The sequence below is a fragment of the Pagrus major genome, chromosome 18, assembly GCF_040436345.1.
Source record: "Pagrus major chromosome 18, Pma_NU_1.0".
NCBI classification, from domain to species: domain Eukaryota; kingdom Metazoa; phylum Chordata; class Actinopteri; order Spariformes; family Sparidae; genus Pagrus; species Pagrus major.
Genome location: NC_133232.1, coordinates 32387931 through 32414452, shown reverse-complemented (window position 1 = coordinate 32414452; position 26522 = coordinate 32387931). Strand labels below are relative to the sequence as shown.

At 41.7% G+C, this 26522-nt stretch overlaps 1 protein-coding gene across 7 annotated transcripts in view; it reads left to right on the top strand.

The window, feature by feature from the left end:
* Positions 1 to 26287, top strand: part of enox2 (ecto-NOX disulfide-thiol exchanger 2) — a 198870-nt gene extending 172583 nt beyond the window's left edge. For 5 of the 7 annotated variants that reach the window (XM_073487201.1, XM_073487205.1, XM_073487198.1 and 2 more), the window contains 7 exons: positions 6527 to 6641; positions 10424 to 10611; positions 13280 to 13420; positions 17610 to 17666; positions 18477 to 18582; positions 21062 to 21147; positions 25461 to 26287. In XM_073487201.1, coding sequence (XP_073343302.1) covers positions 6527 to 6641; positions 10424 to 10611; positions 13280 to 13420; positions 17610 to 17666; positions 18477 to 18582; positions 21062 to 21147; positions 25461 to 25592 — 825 coding nt within the window. In that variant the 3' untranslated portion in view covers positions 25593 to 26287. The remainder of the gene's footprint in view (positions 1 to 6526; positions 6642 to 10423; positions 10612 to 13279; positions 13421 to 17609; positions 17667 to 18476; positions 18583 to 21061; positions 21148 to 25460) is intronic. The other 2 variants (XM_073487204.1, XM_073487203.1) reach the window with 2 other exon arrangements.
* Positions 26288 to 26522: the final 235 nt, after the last annotated feature.

Genomic DNA, 26522 nt, shown 5'->3' with positions numbered 1-26522 from the left:
AGGATGCAGAACAGGTGGCTGATCACTCCAGGCACACCCAGGTCCAAACCTCCATCCCTACCTCCTCCCCCTCCCCTCCCTGCACTACTCCTGGGTGAGTTTTCCATCTCTAAGGGTGTCCAGAACGCAGGTAAATCTGTACGAGCCTTTTTTTCCCCAACAAATACGAAGATTTTCTTTTGAGCGGATAATTAAGGAGGCGCATCTTGAGCCATAAAAGCCTATTCATTTTTGAATCTACAGACTTTTTTTTTTGTCTTCTGCTATCTGCTCGCCATTTTTCTCTCTCTGCCAAATGGAGCATTAATTAGCATGATGATGGGTTGTATTTAATGGAGGGTCTGGAGTGTGCTGCAGTCCTTGGGTCTAATGGACCATATATGATCATATCCGATTGGTAAGTTTCTCTGAACCTCAGCACAAACAACAAACAATTCCAAGTGTGATTTAGAGTATAATTTTAGACATACACTAACACACACATACACAATAATAACAGAATGTCACACAGCAGGAGCAGCAATCAACTTGTACACAAACGTCTCTTTAAAGGTAGGTCTAACGAACTCAATTTGTTGCTCGAATAATCAGGATCACAAAAACAGTGAAATTACCAATCTTTACAGGAACCGTGTGCGAACACTTATCATGCTTATAATAGCGAGCGAGGAGGTCTTTTAACACACACCTGATGAGTAAGTAGGAAGCTGAATGATGCATGTTTATATGCAGATGCTTGAGTACACGGCCGGTTGTGTGACGTCAGTAAAGGCCACTTTTGTATTGTTTTTCTTCCCTCGCTCAGACCTTGAGAGTCTCAGCGGTCGTCTCACTTGGGACTCGCCGTCTTCTGTATAAACGATGTAGCAGAAAGTATTCAAATCCATTATGTGGATACCAGAAGTGTTTTCATCAGGCCTCAGGGATCTGTCCATTCTTTTTCAGCCTTCCTTTATAGAGATCCTGTACACACACTGCATACACCAGGGAGTACAACGTGACCATAGATGCAAGTGAAAGACACCACTGTGGGTGGATGGTCCACTGCAGAATGTGTCCTCATTCAGAAAACATTGTTTTGAATAAATCCTCTAAAAGACGTCCTGGTTCAAACAGTCTTTGTAGTTGTTCTCCTCCAGCTACTTTACACTGTTATATACCTGTGAGAATAGACTTTATTCTCATTCAGAGTGGGTTTTGTGTGTGTGTGTGTGTGTGTGTGTGTGTGTGTGTGTGTGCGTGCGTGCGTGCGTGTGCGTGTGCGTGCGTGTGTGTCTCTGAGTGAGACGCGAGCAGACAGATGAAGTCATTTGGACTCAAAGCTTTTGGTTCAGCACCGGCCCGACTTGAGTCTGTGTCTCTCTGTTTAAGTAAGTTAATACACAGTGAGGAATTATACAATCAAGAGGAAAAAAAGTATTTTTGCCACGAAACTACTGTGGTCCGTATTTTTATTTTGACGATAGATCAAATGGCTACTGATAATTAATACCAGACTAAAATAATATCAGGGTGTTTAAAGGCTGTATAGCAACTGGGATACAAAATTAAATAGCACAATATTATTTTACCAAAGACCAAATTTTATTCATAAGCATCAGTAATGTGGATACAATGACTAAGAGGGCAAAAGCAGGTATTAGAGTAGTAGAACGATCTGGTAAGTTCAGAAAATTATAATTTACTTTGCTGTAATGCAGCCTTTAAAACCAGGAAAACATATATTCTATCACCATAAAAGTGAAATCTAAGACGATATGCACTGTTCTCTCACGATAATGATACAGTACCAATAAGACTGCCATCCCTAACCAGACTCTACAGCTCTACGGAGCTGTTTTAACTTTTCTTACTGTTCTCACTTGCTTCACATCGTTTCTAACAGCACTACAGTGTAAGCACCAACCAGCAGACAGTCAGGCAAAATTAGCAATTAGCTGGTGAATATTGTGCAACATTTATCACCTAATGAGCCATATATTTCCCCCAGGAGTCAAAAGGAAAAACAGAAAGAGGCCGAGTAGTGGGCGCATTAGGGCAGCTGTGGCTCAGGAGGAAGGAGTGGGTCACTGGTTCGATTCCCCAGCTCCCCTGGCTGCATGTTGAAGTATCCCTGAGCAAGATACTGAACCCCAAATTGCTCCTGATGAGCAGGTCGGCACCTGTTGCCAGGGATCAAACCACCAGCCTTCTGATTAATGGACAGCAGCTCTACCTTTCGAGCCACAACTGACCCATGTACTTTTGTAGCGGGACACCTTGCATTTATTTTGTCCCACAGGTCCTGTGACTTTCTAAGTACTTGTACATCCACTTCACAGCAGTTAGCACAATGTGTTATGTTACATTAATGTATGGAGCTGCTCTCATTACAACGACCTGGCAGCTATTTGTTGGCAGCTCAGTTTTTCGAACATGTTTCTGGCCTCTTGATGAAGAAGAAGTCCAAAACTCTCTCGCCTTTTAGCTTCGGTTTGGTTGCCATCAACTGGGTGGATACATGGATTCTTGACTTGCTTGATGCTCGAGTTTCTTCACCAGCGACTTGTTTACTTCGGCTCCCTGTCATTTATCGCTGCGCTGGTGGAGTGCACTCAGCTTGCCTTTGGGTTATACAGTATATGTGGGTGTAATGAGAGCTGTGAGATTCAACCATATTGCCACGTTGTGAAGGTCAGAACCAAAATACCGGGCTAAAAGTGTCAAAAGGCTGCTTAGAGCTGCAGAGGCGGGTGCTAATTCTCGGTAACTTTAAGCACAACCGGTCATTCTTTAACATGATAAGTCTGGAGTGATTTGATTTAAAAGCAAAAAATGTGGCTTAATCTGGGTTTTCTTTGACATTGCTCATACAGGCCTGCCTCAGAGGCTATCATCTATAGGTCTGGCAGCCTCTGGCCAGTGTAAAGAGCATAGGTAAGTAAGTGCAGTTGCTCAGGGGTAGTTTATCATCAAATAGGCAGCCAGTTTCACTCTCAGTCATTGTATATTCAGTATGATTCTCAGGCCCGGAGGTGAAATATGGAGGAATGAGCAGCGGTGTTGAGTCGCTGCAGCTCTCAGGCAGAATCAGCTGCCTCCCTCTATCAGTGTTTTTATGTGCTGTGTGTGCTTGTGTGTGCACACTGTGCTCCACACACACCAGATGGTTGTGTGTCTGCATGTCTTGGTGTGTCTAGAGTACCTGTTTGACCCCTGCCATGGGCTCAGGCTGATAATGTCAGCTGACAGATGGTTGTAAGTTTATGTACTCTCGGGCAGCTTTTTGCTCTCGTTAGCTTTTTAGGAGTATTTTTCCAGCCTGTTGTTGTGAATTTGTCATTGATAGAACCGTCATGTCTCTATCCGCTAGGTGTTGTTTGTCTATATGTGGTTCGTTAGGCACTTGTTCAAATCGTAAAGTGAGAACACTTTCCACCTGTTCAACTTGTGTTGTTTCACAAGTTAAATGTGTGAATGTTTTACATAAAAGTTGATGCCCAGATATCCTGGTGTGTATAGTTTAGTGTAAAATAAATCACAGGGAGTTATACACCTTATCAAGGCTGTGATAGGTTACTAAAGTTGAGTAAAGTGGTATTTTGCATGTAGATCCACGTTAATACTGGACAAAAAACACATTTGATAATATAAACAAAGTAATCACTAAATTATTTCCTCCATGTAGTCGACATGTTCTTATTTGTCTGAAGTCAACTTGATTTGTTTCTGTACAGTCTTCACTGAGCTGTGATTAGAGTTCAGCACTATAGATTATCGTGTAATTAATGTGATAATAAAATAAACCACCTTGCTGTATAAGGTGACATGTCTTGTATATATTAATCAGCTGTTCTTAAAGCAAGATTATTGCGATTTTAAATTTTATGCATCAGCCTGTCAGAGCGTGAGGTCTAAAATACTCGAGAGGATCATTTTAAAGCAATATATATACACAAATATCAGTTTTTCTTTCTTTATTTATTTTTATGCCTCCGGCCAAGGTTGACACTGGCTTTCCGTCATTCTTGTGAACAGGATATCAAGAGCACCTTGAGGGAATTTCTTCAAATCTGGCAACGTCCACTTTGACTCAAGCGTGAACTGAATAGAAGTTGGGGGTCAAAGGTCACTGTGACCTCACAAAACGCATTTTTGGCCCTTACTCAACAGTTCATATGATAACTAGGCCCTTACTCAACAGTTCATATGATAACTAGGCCCTTACTCAACAGTTCATATGATAACTAGAACTACCACCTTGCGGCTGTATACGTCCACACACCAGTCAAGTTGCTGTTCCTGAGCTTTGCAGTTTAAAGAGCCGAACTTTTATTGCAGAATAATAAAATGTCAGAGTGAAGTTGACCTTTTGACCTTTTGAATATAAAATGTCTTCACCTCATCATTTTATCCTATTAGACATTTGTGTAAAAAAAAAAAAAAAAATGGACGTGTTTTGTGAGGTCACATTTACTTAAAGTAAACGTTTGTGCCAAATTTGAAGGCGTTTTCGAGATATTTCGTCCACAAGAATGAGACGGACAACTTGGAAATGTAAACGTCCATGATAAGGTTATGACATTTTATATCCAAAAGGTCAAAGGTCATTGTGACATCAAAATGTCAAAAAACTGTCTTGCCATTATTCAACACCACAGCTGGACGTGGAACAAATGCCAAAAATGACCCCCCGCCACAGCTGCTACAAATTACAGAGGAAACACTGGGTCAACTTATGTTAGCGGACATTTCTCAACCCTCTGGGTGAAAAACGTCCTGTCACTCGGTCTCCCATTGTTAGCTGTGCTCTCTACTCTCTATTCTCTGGCGGCGCTAACGTTAGACCCCTTCTTTTTAATCCAGACAGTCCTGTAGCTCAAACATCTGCTCACAACAGGGAATGAAAGCTGACTGGTGTTTAAAACCCCATGCAAGCACTGATTCCCAGAAACACTATGTTCACGGTTTGGTCTAAGCTGTCTAATGTGTGAAAAGTATCCTGAGGATTCTGTTTATTTGTTTTTGCGTCTCTCTTGACACACACCTGGAAGGTTTGTACTAATTTACAGCCAGTGCATTTCAGTGGGGTTGACCTTAATCTTGAAACCAATTTGAAGTGTGCTTGTGGTTACTGGTCTCCAGATGGATTTGGTCATTATCGATTCTGTCCGTAAGGTTAAAATGAAACAGAGAAGAGTGATATTATACAGTTACTGCTGTGGGTTTCCACATGTGCAGTCAATTAGAATGAAACATGGGTGTAATAAAAACAAACTAAGAGGCTGTTCACGTTTGTTGTTCCCATCCGTCCTGAGTGATCCGATCACAAGTGGACAGCTTTAAGCCCGTCGATTCACACATTGGCATTGAACGCATTTCAACATGTGTCTCGAGTGACCTCTTGTAATCAGATCTCACTCCCCCGCTCTATATAAAAACATACCCCTACAGCACTGGAACAAACCGATATGTTTTTTATGCAAAGACATAAATGTCTTCATGTATGACATTTGCCGAATTACCAAGTAGGCCCGGATAGTTAAGAATCTGTTGTAGACAGCGTTTCACAAAATGTATTTTAAGTTTCTAACGCAACAAATCTCAAAATTGAGCGTTTTTTGTATTTTTTTAAGGAAGTCTGGGGTCGTTCTCTGCCACAACAAACTGACACTTTTTATAAGGAAATAAACATCGTAATGTGTTTTTAATAACACATTTACGAGAAGGGACCAATGATTTCGAAAGCGCTGTAGCCATTTCACAAAGTTTGTGAAGTTTCTCCTCATGCAACAACTCTTAAAATCATGCAATTTGTAAGCGAGGCTGGTGGTGTTGTGGTCACTAGTTCAATGATTAGTTGAAGCAGACGGTGCTTTCACAAACTTCTGCTGCTAGCATGGGCAGGTTAAGAGAGCCCAAACATACACAGAAATCCGACTGTTTCATCGGTTAGGATTGTTGTTGTGGCTTCTTTATGTTGTTTCACGTCGCTCACATGCGTCCTAGACTACTTCAGAATATGGTCTTGGTGATTGGATCTCAAACGCGCCCTCAATGCGTCTTCGGGGTTTTCACACCCTGACGAAGAGCTGTCCACTCGTGATCGGATCCACTCAGGATGCATGTTGATGCCAAATGTGAACAGGGCCTGAGATGCTTTTTATGCTCTGTCATCCTAAATCAGTGTCATCTGACGGTGTAAGGCTGTGACATTTCTGACAGGAGCTTTGGTTGTCACTTTCACACACTTATCATCTATTTTAGCTGCATAAATGTGCAGTAACAGGTACAAAACTGTGGGAACAGGTTATATTTGTGCTACCACCTGCCCCATTGCTGTGCCAGAAGTGTTAAGCACCAGCTGAGACCATCCTTTTCATCTTTATTCACCTCTTCTGTTCTAATCTGTTATAAATATCACTTACAGCTAATGCTAAACAGTAACAGTGAAATCAGAGTGGTGCGTCACAGATGATTCTGCTTCAACATCACCCATGAGTCTCTGCAGTTCTGACCCGCCCCTTCCTTTGCCTGTTTTTTGCAGGAGATCAGAAACATGCACAGCGAGCAGCTGATGGGCATCAGGCGAGAGGAGGAGATGGAGATGTCTGACGATGACATGGAGGACGCCCCTGACAGCAAGGACTCGGAGGACTCGGGTATGCATATGCACGCACGTATTCACTGTCAAAATGACGGGCCATACACTGATCAAGGTCTCAAGAGAATGGACACAAAGAGTGTTAAATAACAGAAGGAGGCAGCTCGGTTTGACTGAAAAGACAGTAATCATCCCCCAAGCATCTGACAACTCTCCATGAATAAAAAATACATTTAAACTACATCAAGATGCTGACACCTCAGATGCTTTGCTGCGCTGATGGCGTACACGACTACTAAATGACATTCTCCCCGGTCCACCCTTGTGAATGTACATACGAGCGTCTATGTGTGTGAAAATCTGTCTACAGCTGCCATCTAATCTCAGATCAGGGTGCCACTGAAGTGCCATAATCTTCTGTTTTTCCCTCGATGTGAGTGCTGAAGTAACAAAAACTAACGGTGCTCCTAATCTCTCAGCCGCCAGTACAATAACCCATAAGTCTATAGTCGTCACCGGGGCAGCAGGCGTGAAACCACCACATGTAATGTCGTCTCTCATCTTGTGTTTTTCCGCCTGTGTGTGTTGTAACGCTCACTTCACACACTCTCTTCGTGCCTTTTAATCATTCTGATCTTTGCCATTTGCTAATATGACAGCTTCTCTAATCAGCATGCAAATGTATGTAAATGCAGTCGTCAGCTCAGCCCCTTCTCTTTTGCAACCTTGCTATTTAGCTATCAGTAATTAGCAATGCTGTCAGAGACCTGTCGTTTAGCTCGATGCTACAGGATTGGCGGAGGTGACAGGTGTAAATGTGACACTTCTCGGTTATTTGTGCTGACAGGTTGACTGTTACACTCCCTTTACTCGCTAACCTTTAAGCAAAGGGGCATATTTACACGTCAGCGGGCCGCGCTGAAAAACACCTGTGTTATGACTGCAGCCTCTTAAAAAGTGAATCGATGCGCTGCGTCTGACTCATGTAAAGAATAGAAAGCAAAACAACCGCCTGTGTGCATGACTCCCCACCTGTAGGTGTGTGTGTGTGTGTGCACGCTCATGGATATCTGCAGGTCGATAGCGCCGCCTCTTATGTAACAGAAAGGGGAATTGCTCAGAATCTGGCCAAGTGGTTGACATCTCCTCACACCAAGTTGATGAGGCTCTCAGATCAATACTCTTCTCACCTTAAACCTTCATTTTTTGCGCTGGGATAAAAGTACACACAAACACAGCGAGGACACGCACACACTCAACCCAGCAAGAGTTCATTAGAACCGCCGATGGTCCTCCATGATAGACTGCAGGCAGCACTCATGAACACCTACACAAAACCTCACCAGACACGCATTCACACACACACACACACACACACACACACACACACACACACACACACACACACACACACACACACACACACACAGGACGGGGCTTATCTCCCCAGTCCAGTCAGTGTATTGCACTTTTCCAAAGAGCTTCCCCTCAAGGCCCACAGGAGGAGAGAAGAGCTGATAATACAGGACATCTCTGGAGCTGAGCAGGTCTCGTATAATAATAAACTCCCACTGTCTCCTCTATTTGCTCAATAGGTCAGGTCAAATGTCCAGTAGAGAGCTATTGGATGAAACACTTTGGGATTATCACAGCTTTCAGTAGTTCATGCTAATATACTGTAGGTGTTAGATTATCAGACTTGGAGTGAATATCCAAACAATAATTTCCAGATAGCTTCACAACATTTTACCTTTAGAGTTTGGACTCTTTTGTGTTTGGTAGATGTTGTTTTCGTCAGTAATGGAGTTCTTTCAAAGGCCCTGAAAGCCTTTTTTCTCCATCAGCTTCGTAAAAACAAGTGACAGGATCCTACGTGAACACACTATTAATTGCCAAAGAAAGAACAGAGAGAGATTTCTTTAAGGGGTTTTGTCTGGGCTTGAAGAGATCAGTCAGAAAAAGGTGATTTTTCTTACACCATTCAGGACGTAGCAAGGTTTAAAACGAAATCTGATGACAGTTATAATACATCTCTTACAGGCCAATATCGACTGATAATATCAGCCAATCGATATATTGGTCGGGCTCCATGGCAGACGACTCCAAATGCTGCAATAACCTTGAGTTTGGTCGCTGTTGCTATGTAGAGGAAGCCGGCCTGTTGGCACAATTACAGGCTGCCAATACACAGTGTGCCAAAGTGATGTGTTTTTCCCACGGACGCTTTGTCACTGAATCTGAATTAATGGCGCCGTTTGTGCGAATTAATCCAAAACTGACCCACAATCCAAAAGTAAATGGATTGAAGCTGCAGATTGTATTGTCAGTTTACAATATTCACTATCATCTTTAGCTTTCACCCACCATTAGCAGCACATGTCACAGAATTTTAAGCACGGCGATCAGATGTTCTCCCACGAAGTATATATTTAGATATACATGCTTGTACTTATTACTTTTTATCAAAGAACCAGATAGTTTGTGACACAGCTGTTCATCTTTTGCACTGATGATTCAACTGAGAGAATTTCACCCAAACCCGAGCCGTAGAAGAGCTCCAGCTGCGAGTTACATAACGTTGTCTATGAAGAAAAATTCATGTGAGCTTTGATGTCTGGAATCAGGGGCACCAAAAATGGCTCCTGACACTTTGCATCACTATCAATCAAATCAAACAACACCCACCAAGTCTTGAGGCTGATTAGAAGAAGTTTTTCAGTGTTTCAGTCTCAATAATTACCCCAAAGCATATCTCAATATATGTTGCTTCAGGGGCTTTAATGCTACCTGGCTTGTAGATGCAAACACGACAGTCTTCTGAAAAGCTTCTACTGAGATAAGGCAGAGATATATGTATCAGCAGACATCTATCAGGAGGACATTTGCAATTTTGTCTTTGGAAATGCTTGAAATTTGCATAAAAAGTCAATTGAGCTCTTCTCTTTCGTCCTTACGTTTTGAATTTTAAGATGCTCATCAACCCACAATCCTGCTTAATATTTCTGTGCACCCTCTCACTCAAATGAAAAGTGAGTGATCCGGTCATGACTGCAAATGTCACAGTGTAATAGCTTCGACTAGGGATGCACAATGTGGAATATTTTCATATAGCAATCTGCTTCTCATGGCCGAAAACTGAGAATTTTTCATTTTTGTATTTTCATGTTGTAAGTTCCTAACCTAAATTTTACACACACCTGAGGGTTATTCCACAGCTAACCCCTAACCCCAACCCGCTGCACCACCGGCACCAGCAGCATGTTTTGCTCTCTAGTCTACACTGCACTTGTTCTTGTTCTTCTTCCTTCTCTGCATGCTCATGCTCATGCTCTTCTCCTTCTTCTTCTGCTTCTTTTTTTCTTCTTCTTCTACTTCCTCTGCTTCTTCTACTTCTGCTTCTTTTTTCTTCTTCTGCTTCTTCTTTTTCTTCTTCTGCTTCTTCTTTTTCTTCTTCTGCTTCTTCTTCTGCTTCTTCTTTTTCTTCTTCTTCCTTCACCTCCTGCTCCTTCTCATGCTCATCCTCTTCTATTTCTTCTTCTGCTCCTCCTACTCTTCTTTTTCTTCTTCCTCTTCTTCTTCAAGTTCTCCTCCTCCTCATGCGCACCCTTATTCTTTTACTTCCTCTTCCTTCTCCTCCTGCTCCTCTTTACGCTCATCCTCTTCTTTTTCTTCCTCCTCTTTGTGCTTTTCTTTTTTTCCCCAAAAGACACAGGGTAGGAAAAACTGGAGAATAATTTGTTGTAATCGAGCGTAAATAAAAATAAAAAAAAAGTGACAGTGCTACACATCATTATCACCATATTATATACTGTTTTCTATACATTGTGAATAAATGTATAGGTGTTTCCCAAGCAGAGGCATTGAAGGAGGAGAACGACTCCCTGCGCTGCCAGCTGGACGCCTACAGGAACGAGGTGGAGCTACTCAAACAGGAACAGGGCAAGAACCAACCAATCAGGAGCGAGGAGGACAGCACGCACTCTCAGCAGCTCAGCTTCCTGCAGCAGGCCCTGCAAGGCATGCAGAAGGTAGCACTTGACACCTTCTTCAAATCACGTGTCCAACAATAAGTTTAATCTCCTCTCGGTTAGCGTTCGGCACCAGGTTCTTTTTAAGAACAAGGTCGCTCAGGTTAACCCATTGAATTTTCCATGCAGTCTGAAAACACAGCTGTCATTTATTCATCACCCAGCACTTTAGAAGAGTGCTCTGCAGGAACAAGTAGGAAGGTGCAGCTCTCTGGAGCAACTGTAAGTCTTTTCTGAAGAGCTGCTTAAAAAAAACATATTTTAAGGTTTTGTCTGGTTAAAGGAACGCTTATTCACAGTTGAAATGGGTTTTTCTTGGGATTGGAGGCTATGACTCAAACAGCACGTAGATAATTCTTGGAACAAACCCAAGGCTATTAAAACAATTTCAGACCATTTATTAAAAGATAGATAATAAAAAGTACTGGAGGCTTCTTTTCTTTGCAGATGTGGCTTGTACTTTTGCGTCTGAATGACGTTGACCATCCCAGTGGTTGTTAAAACGTTTTTTGGTTTGGATTATTGACAACATTTCCAGATATTATTCATAAAACACCACATATCAGGCTTTGTCTGGGACAGAATAATTAAGTTCTTGTTTTATTGTTACTCCTGATGTTTTTACAGTCACCGACATTTATCAAGACAGACACATGAATTCAATGTCTGACATTAAGAAATATTAAAAAAAAAAAAAAAAATGTCTGCAGATTGAAAGGTATGAAAAAACAATTCAATGTTTTATGCAAACTAAGGATCATTATTTATTATGTTGTTATCTTCAAAAAATAATAAGTGACTGCAAGCATAGGTTGCTTTTAATCCAATTCATCTTTAACTGAGAAAACTCACCATCAGCTGACAAAGACAGAAACAAAACAAAAGACATCACTGACAGTAAATCCTTGAAGTGGTCGGGGGGGAAGGAAAGAATGTATATTTGAGTGACATTGCTTTTATTAAATGGGCAGTTCACCCCAAAATCAAAGAAGTATATTTTTCTTACCTGTAGTGCTATTTGTCCATCCATTTATCTGTCTCTTTTGGTGTGAGTTGCCAAGTTTTGGAGACATCAACTATAGAGATGTCTGCCTTCTCTCCAATATAATGAAACTAGATGGCACTCGGCTTGTGACGTTCAAAGCGTAAAAAAGAAATAAATTGAAAAACCTTGACAGCAATGTCTCTTTCTAGAAATAATGACCTGGTAACTTCAAGACAATCCACCGCCCTACTGTTGAACTACTTTCTTTTGTATCACTGCTCAGAAGGAAACATGTAATTACTCATAGACAAGAGACTAGCAAACCAGGCTAACTAAACTAGCTAATGTTACAGCACAGCCTAGGAGGGCACCACTGATGTTTACATCCCACGCTGTCATACAGCAAGCACGAGCATCAAAGCACAAAAACAATTCATTTAAAAACCTCGACAGCAATGTCTCTTTGTAGAAAACATGACCCTGTTCCTCAAGATAATACACAGACCTTGTTGTTGGCAAGTTTATGTAGGAACTATTTTCTGTATCACCGCGCAGAAGCAAGTGTACATATTGTCATGGAAGAGAGGTTCTTGCTCATGCCAGCGGAGGATGTAAACATCAAGTCTGTGGATTATCTTGAGTAACCAGGCCATGATTTCCTGAAGCAGACTTCGCTGCTGAGTAATTCAAATGTATTATTTGGCCATTTTGTTTCCGCAACTCACACCAAGGTAAGAGGAAAGATATGTACTTTTTCATTTTGGAGTGAACTGTCCCTTTAACTCTTTAATCTTTACAGGGTGACTTCAGAGACCCTTAAATCTGCCTTTTTAAACGCTAAAGAACGACTCAATTGACTCGTTCTTGCATTTGTCAAGTGTCCTCACTTATCTAGCTGTCACAGGTAATAGAAAGTATGATCAATTCATGTTGAGAAGAAGAGAATCCATTAAGGCCCCGCTGTTCGTTTCTGCTCGCGAAGCCTAATTACCTCTCCCGCTTACGTCTCTCATGATGTGTTTATGAAAAGATTAGGTGAATGGATGAAATGAATTGGAAGACAGTGAAATTGGACACCTCCCCTTGTCGGGGTCCACATGTTGTATCGCGCAGACAAGCAAATTGCAATGAAATATTATTGGCATGCGCGGGCAAACTGTTTCCTCTTTTTTGTGAATTATAGAGCATGTAATACAGAAGCACTTAATGTGTAACTGCAGATGAAAATTCACAGCTGAAAGACCCCCCCCCCCCCCCCCCGTGTTTCCAGACCCTCTTCCTGGTGAAAGTAACACAGCAGGACATGAATCATTTCATCTGTGTTGAACAGAAAACTTCAGAGGACAAACCGCTCGTGTGCAGTGCTTCCTCTATATGTAATTCGTAATTTTTGATTGTTTACATATCAAAGGATTTGCCAAATTACTCCTCTTGGACTCAGAGTGCGATACAACGATTGTTTCCCCTTTAAAAAATGTTTATTGGAAGTATAATTCACATGAGTGTCTAATTGCTTTTCTGCTTCAGCTGAAGTTCTGATTACCGGTGTAGGGATTACATGCTAAATATTAATAAAACAAATGGCTGATTGTTCCTCTGCTTTCAGAGTACGAGGTTAGCATCGTCACGGTTGGTTAGCTCACAGTAGCATTAGTGGCTTACTGTTCTCCTTTTCTTTTGCAGCAACTGTTAAAAATGAGGGAAGAATTAAAACAGCGGGAGGCGGAGCTGGATAAGAGCTTTGAGGACAAACAGCAGCTGAAGACTCAAGTCCAGAACCTGAAAGAAGGACTCCAGAACCTGCAAAACACGCACGCAATGCAGGTACGTTTGACAGAATAACACGAGAGAGAAAGGAGAGAATCTACCATTTCTCCTTGGTGTGGTTTCTTAAAAGAAAAGTTCATTTTCTCGGTAACTCTCTTTGTTTGAAAGTGAACACTATCTAATTTGCACTTTAATAAGAAAGAAATGAGCTCAAGATGAGTTCCAATGCGTGAAAGATATTGAAGAAATAAATCATCAATAAACAAAAGGGCATAGTGTGATAGTCGTAATATGTGGTTTTGCTTTGAGAAAATGACTCAATAATTACTATGTACTTGAAAACTTCTTTCCAAGCTCATCAGATTTCCCAAAATAGCTCTTTTGGGTGCATCTTTATAATATCAACACTGTGGGGAAGGGCCCACCGCAGCGAGGCAGACCGTTTCTAACTTCAATCAGTGTTCTAGTTTTCCCATTTTTCTCCCAGTGAGCTTATTTCACTCTTTTTAACACTCACTATAATCGACTCTTTAATTTCTAATTTCCCTCCAAAAAAGTTAATAATGCAGCTTTCGAGTTTTAAGTGTATGATTTCCCTTCATTTAGCTTTCATTCGTGTACCATTATGCGTCTGATAGAAGACGTATTCAACCAATAATCATTTGAAGAACCATCCATCGAGTGTAGTAAAGTTTCCCCACAGTTTGTAGTGTCCTTCAGTGTTTGTCTGCATTAGAATGGAAAACCCTCATAACACAGTTCATATCGATACTCACATCAGTGTCACATAAGGCTGATGAATTATTGTGAGTTGGTTTACTACTGAAGAATCAGTTAATCATTTCAGTAATGTTGCAGTCAGTGAGTGAATGTAACTAATGCCGGTTTTCTACCCGAGCCGCGCTGATTTGCCGGCAATGGACCTGCTCCGGAGTAGGGCCAAGCCACGGCCGCCCCGCCTCCGACTTTCACTTTTATCAAAGTTATTTTTTATGACTTTATATCTTCACTTTTACTCAGTTATGACTATGATTATTGTTTAAGCTTCTCAAATGTAACGTTTCAGCGCCTTTTCAGTTGTTTACGATAGTAAACTGAGTGTCTTTGGGTTTTGAAGTGTTGGTTGAATAAAACAAGCAACTTGATAATAGATCATGTCACCTTCCGCTCTGGGAAATAATAACTTTAACCATTTTAATCACATTTTACAAGAACCAAACGGTTAATTGTGAAATAATCAACAGATGAAAATAATCGTTAGCTGCGGCCCTACACATCTTTGTCTTCAGAACACATCACATCGTTTTTGAATGTCTAAAAAATAAACCCTCCGTTATAACGTCATACAAACTAGATGCATTTCCTTTCAACTTCGTGCTCTTCGACCAAACAGGATGTTATTTTGTTCTCTCCTGTGTAGCTGCATGTTCTCACTGCAACCACATAAAAAAGCAAAGCCATTCATTTCCTAAGTAGAAACATATTGAGCATGGATAACCACAGTCAAATTGTTTCCTTATTTGTCTGCAGCTGAGATTTTATGACCACCAGCAACCCAATCACACACTCTCATTTCTGAACATTTTGTCCTTTGGGTTACATCTGCACTGGAGCATTTATGTTTTTTGTTTGAACTGACCAAGAGGCAGTAACGGAGAAATCATTTTTATATAGATAGCTTTTACCTGCACAAGACATTTCACTAATGTAAACTTCTGGTGCTGTCTCGAAGCTGTTATACAAAATCATCATTTAGAGCCACTCCTGCTCCATTATTCATCCATCCCAACATCACATTTGTTATTTGATTGAAAGTGTTGCTTACATTGAGGCATGTTTTTCCCAACAAAACTCCATCTAATATTGATTAGTGCCGAGTTGTTTCACTGCTAGAGTACATCGCTAAATGCAGTGCACCGTGATCTACAATCTCATTAAACAATTTCAAGTTTCAAGGGTCATTTTTCTCCGTTCAACATGTCATGTTTACTAATGTTTCAGGTGTTGTCCCATATTCCCAGCATTCAACTGCTAATGTTTGTTAATGTTCCTTCTGGCTCTGTATAATGAGAGGAAGGGCTGTCATTAAAACGAGCCTCGGGTTCAATCGCCTATTAAATTGGATAATAACACAAACGAGAGGCTCTCAATCCACGTGGGGAGCTGCTCCCTGTGTCGTTCGTTTGCTCTGAGAGCAGACCGCAGGTTTCATATAACACAGAGGTGAATTAGTAATTTGCTAAGACGTCTCTTCCTTCAGATCAACCCGGAGTGACAGAGTTGTCAATAGAGCGTTAATGGTGATGAGTTTGATTAGAAATGTGTCCACGCAACTGAGCCCTGGGAAATATGCTAATTCAATTCCTGCATGTGGGAAAACATGAATCATGAGAGGCAGTCTCATTAAAAGGAGCAAGAGAAATCAATTTTTGGGTGTAGGTTTCTCTGAAGATTCGCATTGTTGTGAGGTGATTCGTCATGTTGAGGAGATCCCTTCATGCCATCAGTTCTCCTTCACTGTAGCTGCTGTCGACTGGATTGACACCAGGGCAGGTCGTTGAGGTTATTAACCTTATTTGGACTCTATCATATGTCTTTCAGGATACATTTTAGTGCTGCCAATTATGATTTTTGCGTCATGATTCCTTAGTGGCTAAAGGAGAACTCTGGCCATATAACACTGTCTATGAAGTGGTGGGACTTGCAAGAGACACGTTAAAAGAAAAACGGTTCAAATAGAAGCATCAGAGGCTGAGATATTCTCCAATATATAAGCCCCTAATATGAAACAAACTCATTCAGACAAATTCTCAAGCTGTCACACTGCCGAGGTGGCAGCCATTTTGGTGTTGTAAACAAATATTTAGCAGGACGAGCAAAACAGTGTTTTTACTATCTTCACAACAAACTAATTCTCACTTAAACATCATGTATGTTTCATGGCACAATTCGAACGGGAATATAGAAACAAAAAAGGTCCCATGGGGCGGGACTTTCCTTCTTTATGAGCTCATGGTCTGAATCGCTAGTTTCAAGTCCTCTTCAACGCAGCCTGATGGTCATTTTGTAAATTATGGTCCCAATAGACAATAAAGCAGGGTATGCTTTAGGACACGGCTATGTTGTGATTGCCAAGTCGTTACCACAGCGTCCTCAGTCAGATCCAATTAGGATGTTCTTCCCCAGCTCCACCCTCTTGTCAGTAACAGTAGCTCACAAACCAATGGGTGACCTCACTGTGGGTTTTCATTTGGTTAAGGTCCATGTCCTTCAAACTTCAAAGCTTCAGTTGTCTAAACAATCAATAATCAATCAATTGTCTTAATCAATCATTGAGTCTGTAAAATGTCAGAAAACTGTGAAATGCCATCATAGAGTGGTTTGCCAGAGCACATTGTGTCCTCGTCCAATTGCTTGTTTTGTCCAACCAATCCTCCAAATCCAAAGATACTCCATTTCTTCAAGAAAACCGAAGCTGGAACCAGGCTGTTTGATACATAAACAGTGATAAATACATAAACAGTGAATTGGTTATCAAAATTTCTGCCAATAAATGTGATGTTGATTGTGTAATTCAGTGATTCCCAACTACTTGTACAGTTTCCACAGGCATATGTTAAAAGACTGTGGAGTAGCTCCACTGATTTATAGGCACGGCTCCGTTTCCCATTGACACGACTCCGTTTAACACTTAAACAGTAGGTGCTGCAAATGAAAGAGTATGAAAACTATTTAGCAATTGAGCTGAACTGTGAAATGGATAATGAATGTTAAATGATAACACCCAGCTCAGCCACGCTAAGTGATAGTTGTATGGAGGCAAACAAACAGACACTGTGTTTTCCCGAGGTGATGAGCGAGCAAAGGGCTTCGCTGAAGGAGTATTCAAGCGCTTTATATCGGAGTATGAGCGTGCATGGACAGACAAGTGTTGAGAACCACTGGTCAAAACAATTATGTCTGCACTAATATATTCCCATGAAATCAGCTCACAACATTGTTATACATTCAATAGCTGTCTCAACTCAAAACTAGTGACTTATTTCCATACGGTGTTCAGTGTCTCTGTGTTCCTTGTTCGTTCAGAATCAGCCCCTTTCTGAGCATTATTCCAGAAATAAACAATGCTTGTGTTTGTCTGTTTTTGCACACCATGCTGTGCGCGACCACGCTCCCCCGTCTGTCTGAATTAGCGCTTAGCTTGTTTCTCTGTGGCTTCTCCTCACATGTTTCTAATGTGCCGCAGCTGGAGATGTCGAAGCAAGATGACAGAGGCAGCGAGGAGAGCGCTAACCAAACCAGCGTAAGTGGGAAAAAAAAAAAGTTTGAGCCCTCCCCACTCCTCTCCAGACATTGTGTTGTGTCCTCATTCTCATCCTTTATTCTTTCTTCCCTTGACTTTCCTCTCTAACCTCTTCCAGTGACATGACAGATCATTACAGGCCGGTCCAATTCACTGCGACTGCATTTGTCATTGAATAAATCACACAGACACAACTGGGCTAGGAAATAAAGGAGCCATAAAGTCAAAGTGGTTCGCACATGTGCGTATGTCTGTACGCCCACACAGTTGCAGGGTGTTTTGGATAGATTAAAAACATTAAAAGGCCACCAGGCATCCCACACACACCAGTGAAAAATGGTACACACAGTACTATGTAGGACAACAAACAGACAAAAACTCTTCTGTTGTTCCCCTGCCATTTTTCTGCCACCTGTCAGAGTTTTGAAACAAACAGCTTGATCATTTTCCTTCCAAGTCTCATCCTCTCTCCCTCCATTTGTTTTCCCACAATCATCTCCTTTTTTTGTGTCGGTGTGTGTGTGACAAGCATTTCATCCCTCTATCAGTAATATAGCTGCTGGCTGAAAATTCGCCCTCGCCTCATTATCCTCATCCTCATTGTCTCTCCATATTAACGTGTTGGTGGTGAAACTTTCTGATGTGTTCATTCATATTCCTGTTTGTCTTTTTATTGTGTGCCATCCATCAGCTTAGGTTTAAGCTTGTTTACTTCCAATCAGCCACAGTCAAGCTGGCTGTTGGCAGATTCATTTAAGGTAACTGTGTGTGTGTGTGTGTGTGTGTGTGTGTGTGTGTGTGTGTGTGTAGGAAGCCACAGTATCAGCATTGGTGTCCTGCAGTCAAGAGAAGGAAGGTCCGATGGAGAAAAGTCCACCAAGTCCCATCCACTCCGAGAGGGAGGCTCTGCTAGTTGGTACGCTGACACGAATTTTACATTGCCAATATCATTGAAACTGAAAATTATATGTTTGCTGTATTTGGGGCTTCAGACTGACTTTTTTCACCTTTGTTATCATCCAGAGTTATTAGTTCAAAGTATAAGCCTCAAAGTACTTTTACCTCGTACTGTACCTGACTGTAATCTGCCTCGTACCTGTACTCAGCTGAACTGCTTCAGTACATTTATTGTAAACTCAAATAAACTGCAACTATATTAAAGGATAGGTTCACCCAAAAAATAAAAAATATAGTCATTATCTACTCAGCCTTAAGTCGATGGAAAGTCAGGTGAAGTTTTGTACACAGAACAAAAACTATGGACTTGAAGAAAAACACTCAGTCCTGCTGTGTGCTTAGCTCCGCTGTAAGCTATTAGCTCTGTTAGCCAAACACAACACAGGACTCTGGTGTCCACAGGCTACTTAACAGCTAACTAGCTCTCCTCCTGATTTCCACACAGATTTGTTGTTCACACTGTAGCATTATCAGGGAAGAAATGCCCCCGTCCAAGTGAGTGAGTTTACTGCATCCTTTCAGATTGGCACGTCAGACTTTTTGTAGCTCTCTCGCTAAGTAGCCCGCCAGTGATAGTAACTATAGTAACTTTGAAATTAAAATGTGTCATTTGCCAAGCAATAGTTTAAGCATACGTTAATGCAAAAGTCTCTTTCGTCCCAGATGCCTCCCAGGAAAGATCTCTGTTCAGCCCAAACACATTTTCTGTAGTCCCCAGCACAACACCATTAGTCTCAGGCCCTGGCTCAAACTGAGATGATCATAATGAATAGTGAATAGTATGAATAGTATCATAAACATCATATTTTTTAAGCCAGATAATCAGACTTTGGAGCTGAAGCAATATCCTCTTCGCTCATGTGTTCTCTGCTGGTGGAGGGGTGTATAATTCAGGGAACTCTTGTAAAATCATCTCCTGTATTCTTTCCCTCGCTGTGGTTTCCATGGTCACACAGCAAGCCGCGGCAGCAAGTTGAAAAAGTTGAACTATCGTGAACTACAAAAGCAGCAACAAAGAGCTGTGCACAGTCACAAGAGCATCAGATGCGTTCCCTGTCCTTGTCGCTGCCTCTTTCACTGTGTTTACATCCAAAACAACAGAGGCAGCGGCTGCCACTCGCTGTCTGTCTGAAAACACTTTTTTTAAATTCTTGTAATACAATTAACAGTAAAAATGAGGATAACTGAGGACCTTTAACAACAAGAACCTTTGAGTAGTTGACACACAACAACCCTGAGATGAGGAAGCATGACAGCATAGGGTTATGGGTAGGTTTTCTGGGGCTGCAGGTACTATACTTGATAATTATTTGAAAGGGCCAAGATACTACAAAATTCATAGAATGGTGGAGCCCACAGCTCAGTTTTGCCTTGGGCAGTTCAGCAGGTTAGCCTGGACATGGTATTTTTGAAAACTGGTTGCAGGTGTGAAAGCTGTAGAAACTCAAGCGAACATCGGTCAGATACAGAGGCTATAGAAATACTTAAAGAGAGGTGAACAGACACAGATTTGCTCTGTTTGATGCATTTTGAGGTGTCGTTTTATTTGCAAATAGTCACAGTTTGCATTTTTCCTGACTTGAAGGAGGAAATGTGCTATAAAATAAGAGGAATGTTTTTGTTTTTTTTAAATTTTTTTAAGGATTGAAAGTGTTAAACGATCATCTTTTTAAATATTTATCGATAATGAGTCTGAGGATGAGCTCCAACAGTGAGACTCTGCACACACATGGAGTGGGTGCATGTTATTGCAGCAGACGCCTTGAGGACATGTTCATTCGCTCTTTAAGGCAAATAAACACAGACAGCAGAACCACTCAAGTGGGCGATTTCATGCAAATGAATCAACACAAATTTCTACTTGGTGTTGTAGCTCAATGCACCATTAGTGTCCCAGTCAGTCTCTTATTCATTGCCAGCGGAGTAGCTCAAGGCTAGCTCATTGTTTGTGTTCAAGTATCGACTGATGTCCTGCAGGTAGCAAAAATGAAGTCTTGGAGTATAAATTTCTTATTAAAGGTCTCCAGTGAGTGCGGCATTGTTGCTATTGTGGCTCGTGCGTGTGTGTTGGTCTCAACTGTTGATCCCTCGGCGCTCTGTTGGTGGTTAGTGAGCAGGTAAGGCGGAGGATTATCTCTCTCCTGGCCCTATCTGTGAGCTGATAGCAGATGGTTTGTTTGAGCTGAGGGAGTGTGTGGCTTTGATGGGAGACAACGGCATCAAAGCTGTCATTAAGCACTCCCTCTAATCTGGAGCCACAATATACAAGAGGCTCTTAACAGTAGTGGGACTGTGGAAGAAGCCACTCGAAGCTTGTGTTAGAGGAGAGGAAAAGGAGTATGTCCTCTGGCAGTTTGTCAGTGTTTGACATGTGACAGAAACTGGAGGTATCGTGACACATGTTAACAACTTTGCATGACTTGTTTTTTCTACCACAGGGATCATTTCGACGTTCCTGCACGTCCACCCGTTCGGGGCCAGCATCGAGTACATCTGTTCCTACCTGCAGCGTTTGGACACCAAGGTAACATGATTCAAAACTTCCACAGTGGAGTAGATTACATGCACCCATACAGACCCTGTCAGTCCCCCCTACAGCGCTGACATATGGACTTGTTGTATGCCAGGGTCCCGCTGTGTAGCTGAGACACAGCCCCTCAATGCCAGCAGTGCTCCTCAAGGCTTTCACAGCCCTTTCCATAAACATTGATGTTTTTGTAGGAGACTTTGTGAGGTGCTGCCGCAGCACTTAAAGGGAATAGTTTGACATTTTGGAAAGTTGTATTGATATTCTCCTCAAACTCTCTGACAAAATGTCAAAGTGTTCCTTTAAACAATCAGGAGCTCATTGAGATTTAGATCTCTAGTTCCAACGCTAACAAAGCTCTTATCAATCCTTTAATCTCTAAATATTATTTTTTATTAGCAAGGAGCAATCGAAAACATTTTTTCTTTATCCAACTGTCATTGTCGCTGCTTAAAACGAGTCAGTTGTGGATAATTAGTGTTAATTCTTTAATGACTAAAATTGAAAGGTTTGTCTGTTCTCAGGTTAATGTGCTCTCTGCAGATGTTTGCTCACCTTCTGTTAGTTTAAGGCCTCATCCACACATGCACAGGTATTTTTTTGAGAAACAGCGTTTATTTAAAAAAGACTAATCTCCCTCCAGACGAGCATTTTACCACCATTTCAGAAAAAAATCTCTGTCTATGTGACACACCTGTAAAACACATTTCCCCTGGCCATTCACGTACACTGGGCATGCACATGAACATAAACAGGAAGCAGGTTGTATACTTTGGTCGGTTGCTTAACTACAGAAAATACTATGAAAGATTCAGGGAAAGGTGACTGCTCTTCACAGAATCTTACTGGACAATGGTGTTTGTCAGCAAAGTACCCATCATTGTATTATCAATGTCCGTTCCTGTCTTTCTAAATATAAACAATATGACATCCATTCTGTCAAAGTACAAACGCAAATTCTTCGATATCATAATACATACTCCGAGTTCACACTTGCAAATGATGCTACATAGACTGATAAATGTGTGTGTTTGCATCATTGTTTCCAAAAGGTCCGACCTAAAACTCTATTAACATGTGTATGAGAGGCCAAAAAATATTTCTGTAAGAAATACCTGTGTACGTGTGGACAGGTCCTATGAATCTCCCAGTTAAAGTGGAAAGAGACAACTTTCCCCGCTGGCGTTTCCAAGTGGTATCATTGTTGGCACCGCTGTCATAAAGACAACCTGATCACTTTCCGTTTTCCTCAGAGTAACAAGTTGCAACAACGCAGGACTAAAGATAGTTTATATATTCATTTTGTCTATAATGGAGATGTGAAAGCAGATAGAAATGGTGCCAGTCTACCAGTCAGCCTTCATTTTCCAGGAGATTGTGCGCCCCGTGGCAGTGAAAGTGAGGTTTATAGGGAATCAATCTATACACAGATGATGTCATTATTCTATAGCCATTACATTGTGCATTCAATAAAAACTTTATAATGATGAGTTACAGCAAAAAGTTTGCCAATTCAAAGTTTGATTCACATCATATCAACTTTTTAATCTGATCAAGTAAAGTTCTGAATCGGGACCCGTCAGTATTTGGAGTCAGTGGCTCGTGAAGAACTGTAGCTGGCAGCTATTAATTGATCCTGACCGCCACTAAAAACTGCAGTGTGTCTGCCTTCTCAGCAAAATTTAGACAAAGGATTATTATTTGATATAAAGTGGATTTTTATAAAATGCTGTCGAATGCCAGCAGAGGAAATATGCAGCAGAGGAAACATTCACTGAGGAAAAGACACAAAGTAGACCTGTATGTACATTTGGTTGGCAGCAGAATGCAGATTACTTAAAAAAATGTTTTGGAGAAAGTTTCTCTCACCTTCCTAACCTGGAATTTTCTCAGCTGCATGTCTGGCCATATCTGACTAGTAGTGTGATTTCCCTTGATGCCGGAACATATTAAAACTAGATCCTTCACTCTGACACTTGGAGCCAAACACCACCCTCAATCCTCAGACACCCTTAGTTTCCACTCTGTCTGGCGAAGCACAGCTATTTTATCCCCGTCTTTTTGTGGAGGCATTGCAGACGTATTATCGCTCTTCACTGCCACTTACACGAGGCTTTCAAAATGTCAACTTTCAATGTCACCTCCAAAAGGTAACACTAAGATTAATGGCCATTTCTGCTCCCCGCCCAAAGAAGACCTTCAGAAAAAAACGCCCGTTGTCACCACTCCCTTTGCAGTCGCAGTCGCTGACCAAACAGAAGAGGCATTTAACAAAAAATGTCAGATTTCAAACTTAACTCATTATTTGGAAGAATTAATTTCCCATCTGCAAAAGCTTTGTTTGTTGCCCCAAGAAATTACTGTTCTCTGTTGCATCTCTTTGAATATGCTCATCACCACCCTGACTCATTCTCACACATGCAAAGAATAGAGTGTGACTGTCTTCTCCTGCGCCTTTTGGGTTTTTTGTCTGGTGTCTCTGCGTGTTCATGTGTGCGTACGTGTATGCGAGCGTCCACCCACGCTTGTCTGTCTGTGTGCGCATGAATTCGCCCGAGCTGTGTGTCGCTCCCACATCGGCTCTCCACTACACACATCAAGCAGCCCACAGAGTTTTGTCAATATCACTGGCTAGACTCCCCAACAACAAGCCCAATCGTCTCTGCTTATCTAGTGGCTACACACACAGCTCCATTGTCTGCAATGACACACCAGTCCTATCTCCATGATAGACCTTAATGCATCCTGACATCAGCACAGGGCTCAAACAATGTACTTATTAATGCAAGACACTGTAGGTCGTCTACAGCAGGGATTTTGGCAGCATCACCTCAGGATTTCAATTGACTAATGATCCTCAACCCACCAGAGTGCTGTTTGCCAGATTACTCAGGCGGCTGCAATGCCGTCACATCCTCGCTTTTAATTTACTTACACTATGATTGTCTGATTGCAGCGGAGGTGTGAGGGTGAGAGTGTAAAAGGTAAAAGTTTGGATGTATGAGCAATGTCTAAAGTTAACTGCTTCGTTGTCAAGGGCTGGTAAAAAGTGCCCTATTTAAACAGCAAAGATAATGACTAAGGATTTTTCATAATAACACAGACGGTTTTCTCTAAAGACAGTGTTTATTCAGAAATGAAAAAGGAGCGGAGGTAAGGCTTTTGGAAGTCAATGGAATGAGTAACACCTGCTGCACACTGATTCCAAACTACAGAGCATTCAAACCTTTCCAAACTTTTATTTAAGCCTCAAAAATCAAGGTTTCCCTCATTTGGAAAGATGTCAGGATACACAAAAATATGCAGAGTTAAAATGTTTGAAAGGAACAATACTCACTGACAAGAATTGTAAAAAACTGTTTTGAGATCTTCCTGAATCGTCCAGGGGTAGTGAGTGCTGCAGTTGAGAACGTTTTGTAGATTATTCCTTGTGCTCTATGCACAAAAGCTAAAGGCAGAAGTTCAGAATAAACCTGCTGGCCTTGAAGCATAAGACACTTAGGCTACCGTATGTTCAACATGCCAACTCAGATCCGTATTTTTGGCATAACGAGATTGATTTTAGGATGTCGTGACTGCAAAAAATACATGAAATGTGATTTTTGCAAATGAGACCGAAACCACATCTGGAGGTGGTCTGAAATGCCATTCAAATTGGATTTTGCCTCTCAGTCCGGATGCTCTGGCTGCTCATATCGGATTTCAAATAGTCTTTTGTGTCACTCACACGGAGACACACAATGATGGCGTCAAATCCAGAGAGACGGACGTGAACCAGAGCGTCTGAGCAGAATCCTGGCTGCTGCTAGCAGAGCGGTATGGAAGACAACACGGAGAACAACAGTCTGTAGACAGTCACGCTGAAATAAATTGTCTTCTCCATGACTTGACATGATTGTTTGGAGGGGAAGATGATGATGGATCTATATTTCTCATGCTTTTGTGTTGGAAAGCTGCCTCCCCAGTGTGCGTAGTGGCCGACGCTAATGCTGTTAGCTCAGCAATCCTTGCAGATATGTAGGTGATGTCTGGACACAAAAATATGATCTTATCACTTAGAAATAACAGCGTGGACACTCCGTCTTTCAGATCTGATTTGAGAAACAAATCAGATTTGCCTGCTGTCTTAATATAGCCCCGGGACCCTCAGGTCGACTCTCTCAAAAAACAAGCCAAGTTTGAGTTTTTTATTCTAAAATCTCAGATAAATGGCAACTTGGAGATGGATCTAAAATGCCTTTGGGTGTACAATATGTGGGCCTTTAATTTGGTCTTCCTCTAACCCTGGTTTCATGTGTGTGTGTCTGCAGATTAACCCCAGTGAGGTGGAGGCTCTTCTGTCTCGGCTGCCCTGCACCTTCAGACAGGAGCTGACTGGTGTGGGAGCCAGTCTGGAGAAACGCTGGAACTTCTGCGGCTTCCAGGGCATCAAGAACACATAGACTGCCGGTGACACTCCTGGGACATGGAAGAGACGACAGGCAGAGGACGAGGCAACACGGGGACACTGTAGAGATGTGAAAGACACAGTACAAAGCCCGCTAATATCAAAGATGGTGGACTGTACCTGACTGTACAAGGACTCGGAAGACTGAGCACGGATCAAGGAGGAATGTTACACGAGGATTTCAGGGACTCTGTGTAGGTGGCAGAGACGTCAAGAAGCAGCATTTCTATGGTTACAGGAATGTTGACACCAAACCTTGGACAGTCTTCATGAGCTTGAACTCTCAGTGTCTCATTGTCTGCAAAATATTTTTAGACATAATGACTCTCTGGGAGTCACAGAAGCGCACCGATTCCTACAGTCACTGGATTATTATGTAGTTATCGCCCACATGGGCAGGGCATTGTGCTTTCGGAGCCTGCAGTTGGCATAATATGGTGTTAGTGTGGGCCAGGACTACTGGGCTACCCAAGGAGGCTTATCAGGGTCTGACTGAACACTTCAAACCTCCAAAACCTTCCGCCTCCCTCTCTTCTCTTTTTGCTGTTCCTGGTTTGTAACATAGATCAAAAATGGATATATTTCTTCATTTTCTGTAAAGGCTGTTAACAGTTGCATAGATTCATTTGTTGTAATACACTGTAAATGCTTGGATGATATTTTTGATTATAAAAAGATGTTTTAACTATATAGGTTGAGTTTATTTTTATGTGCCTGATGCTCAGAGAGGCTGGTTGTAAAATAACTGTGTGTGTGATTCTTGTGCAGCTGTTCAAACATTTCTAGGCCAACCTTTACTGTTAGAGCCTGAGAGACACACACACACCTGCACAGGACAAGTTGCCTACTTTCAAGTTTCTGCCCATTCTGGCTTGAAGGGCACTATTTTTTTCTCATGTCTACCCTTTTGTTCTTACAGTAGCTG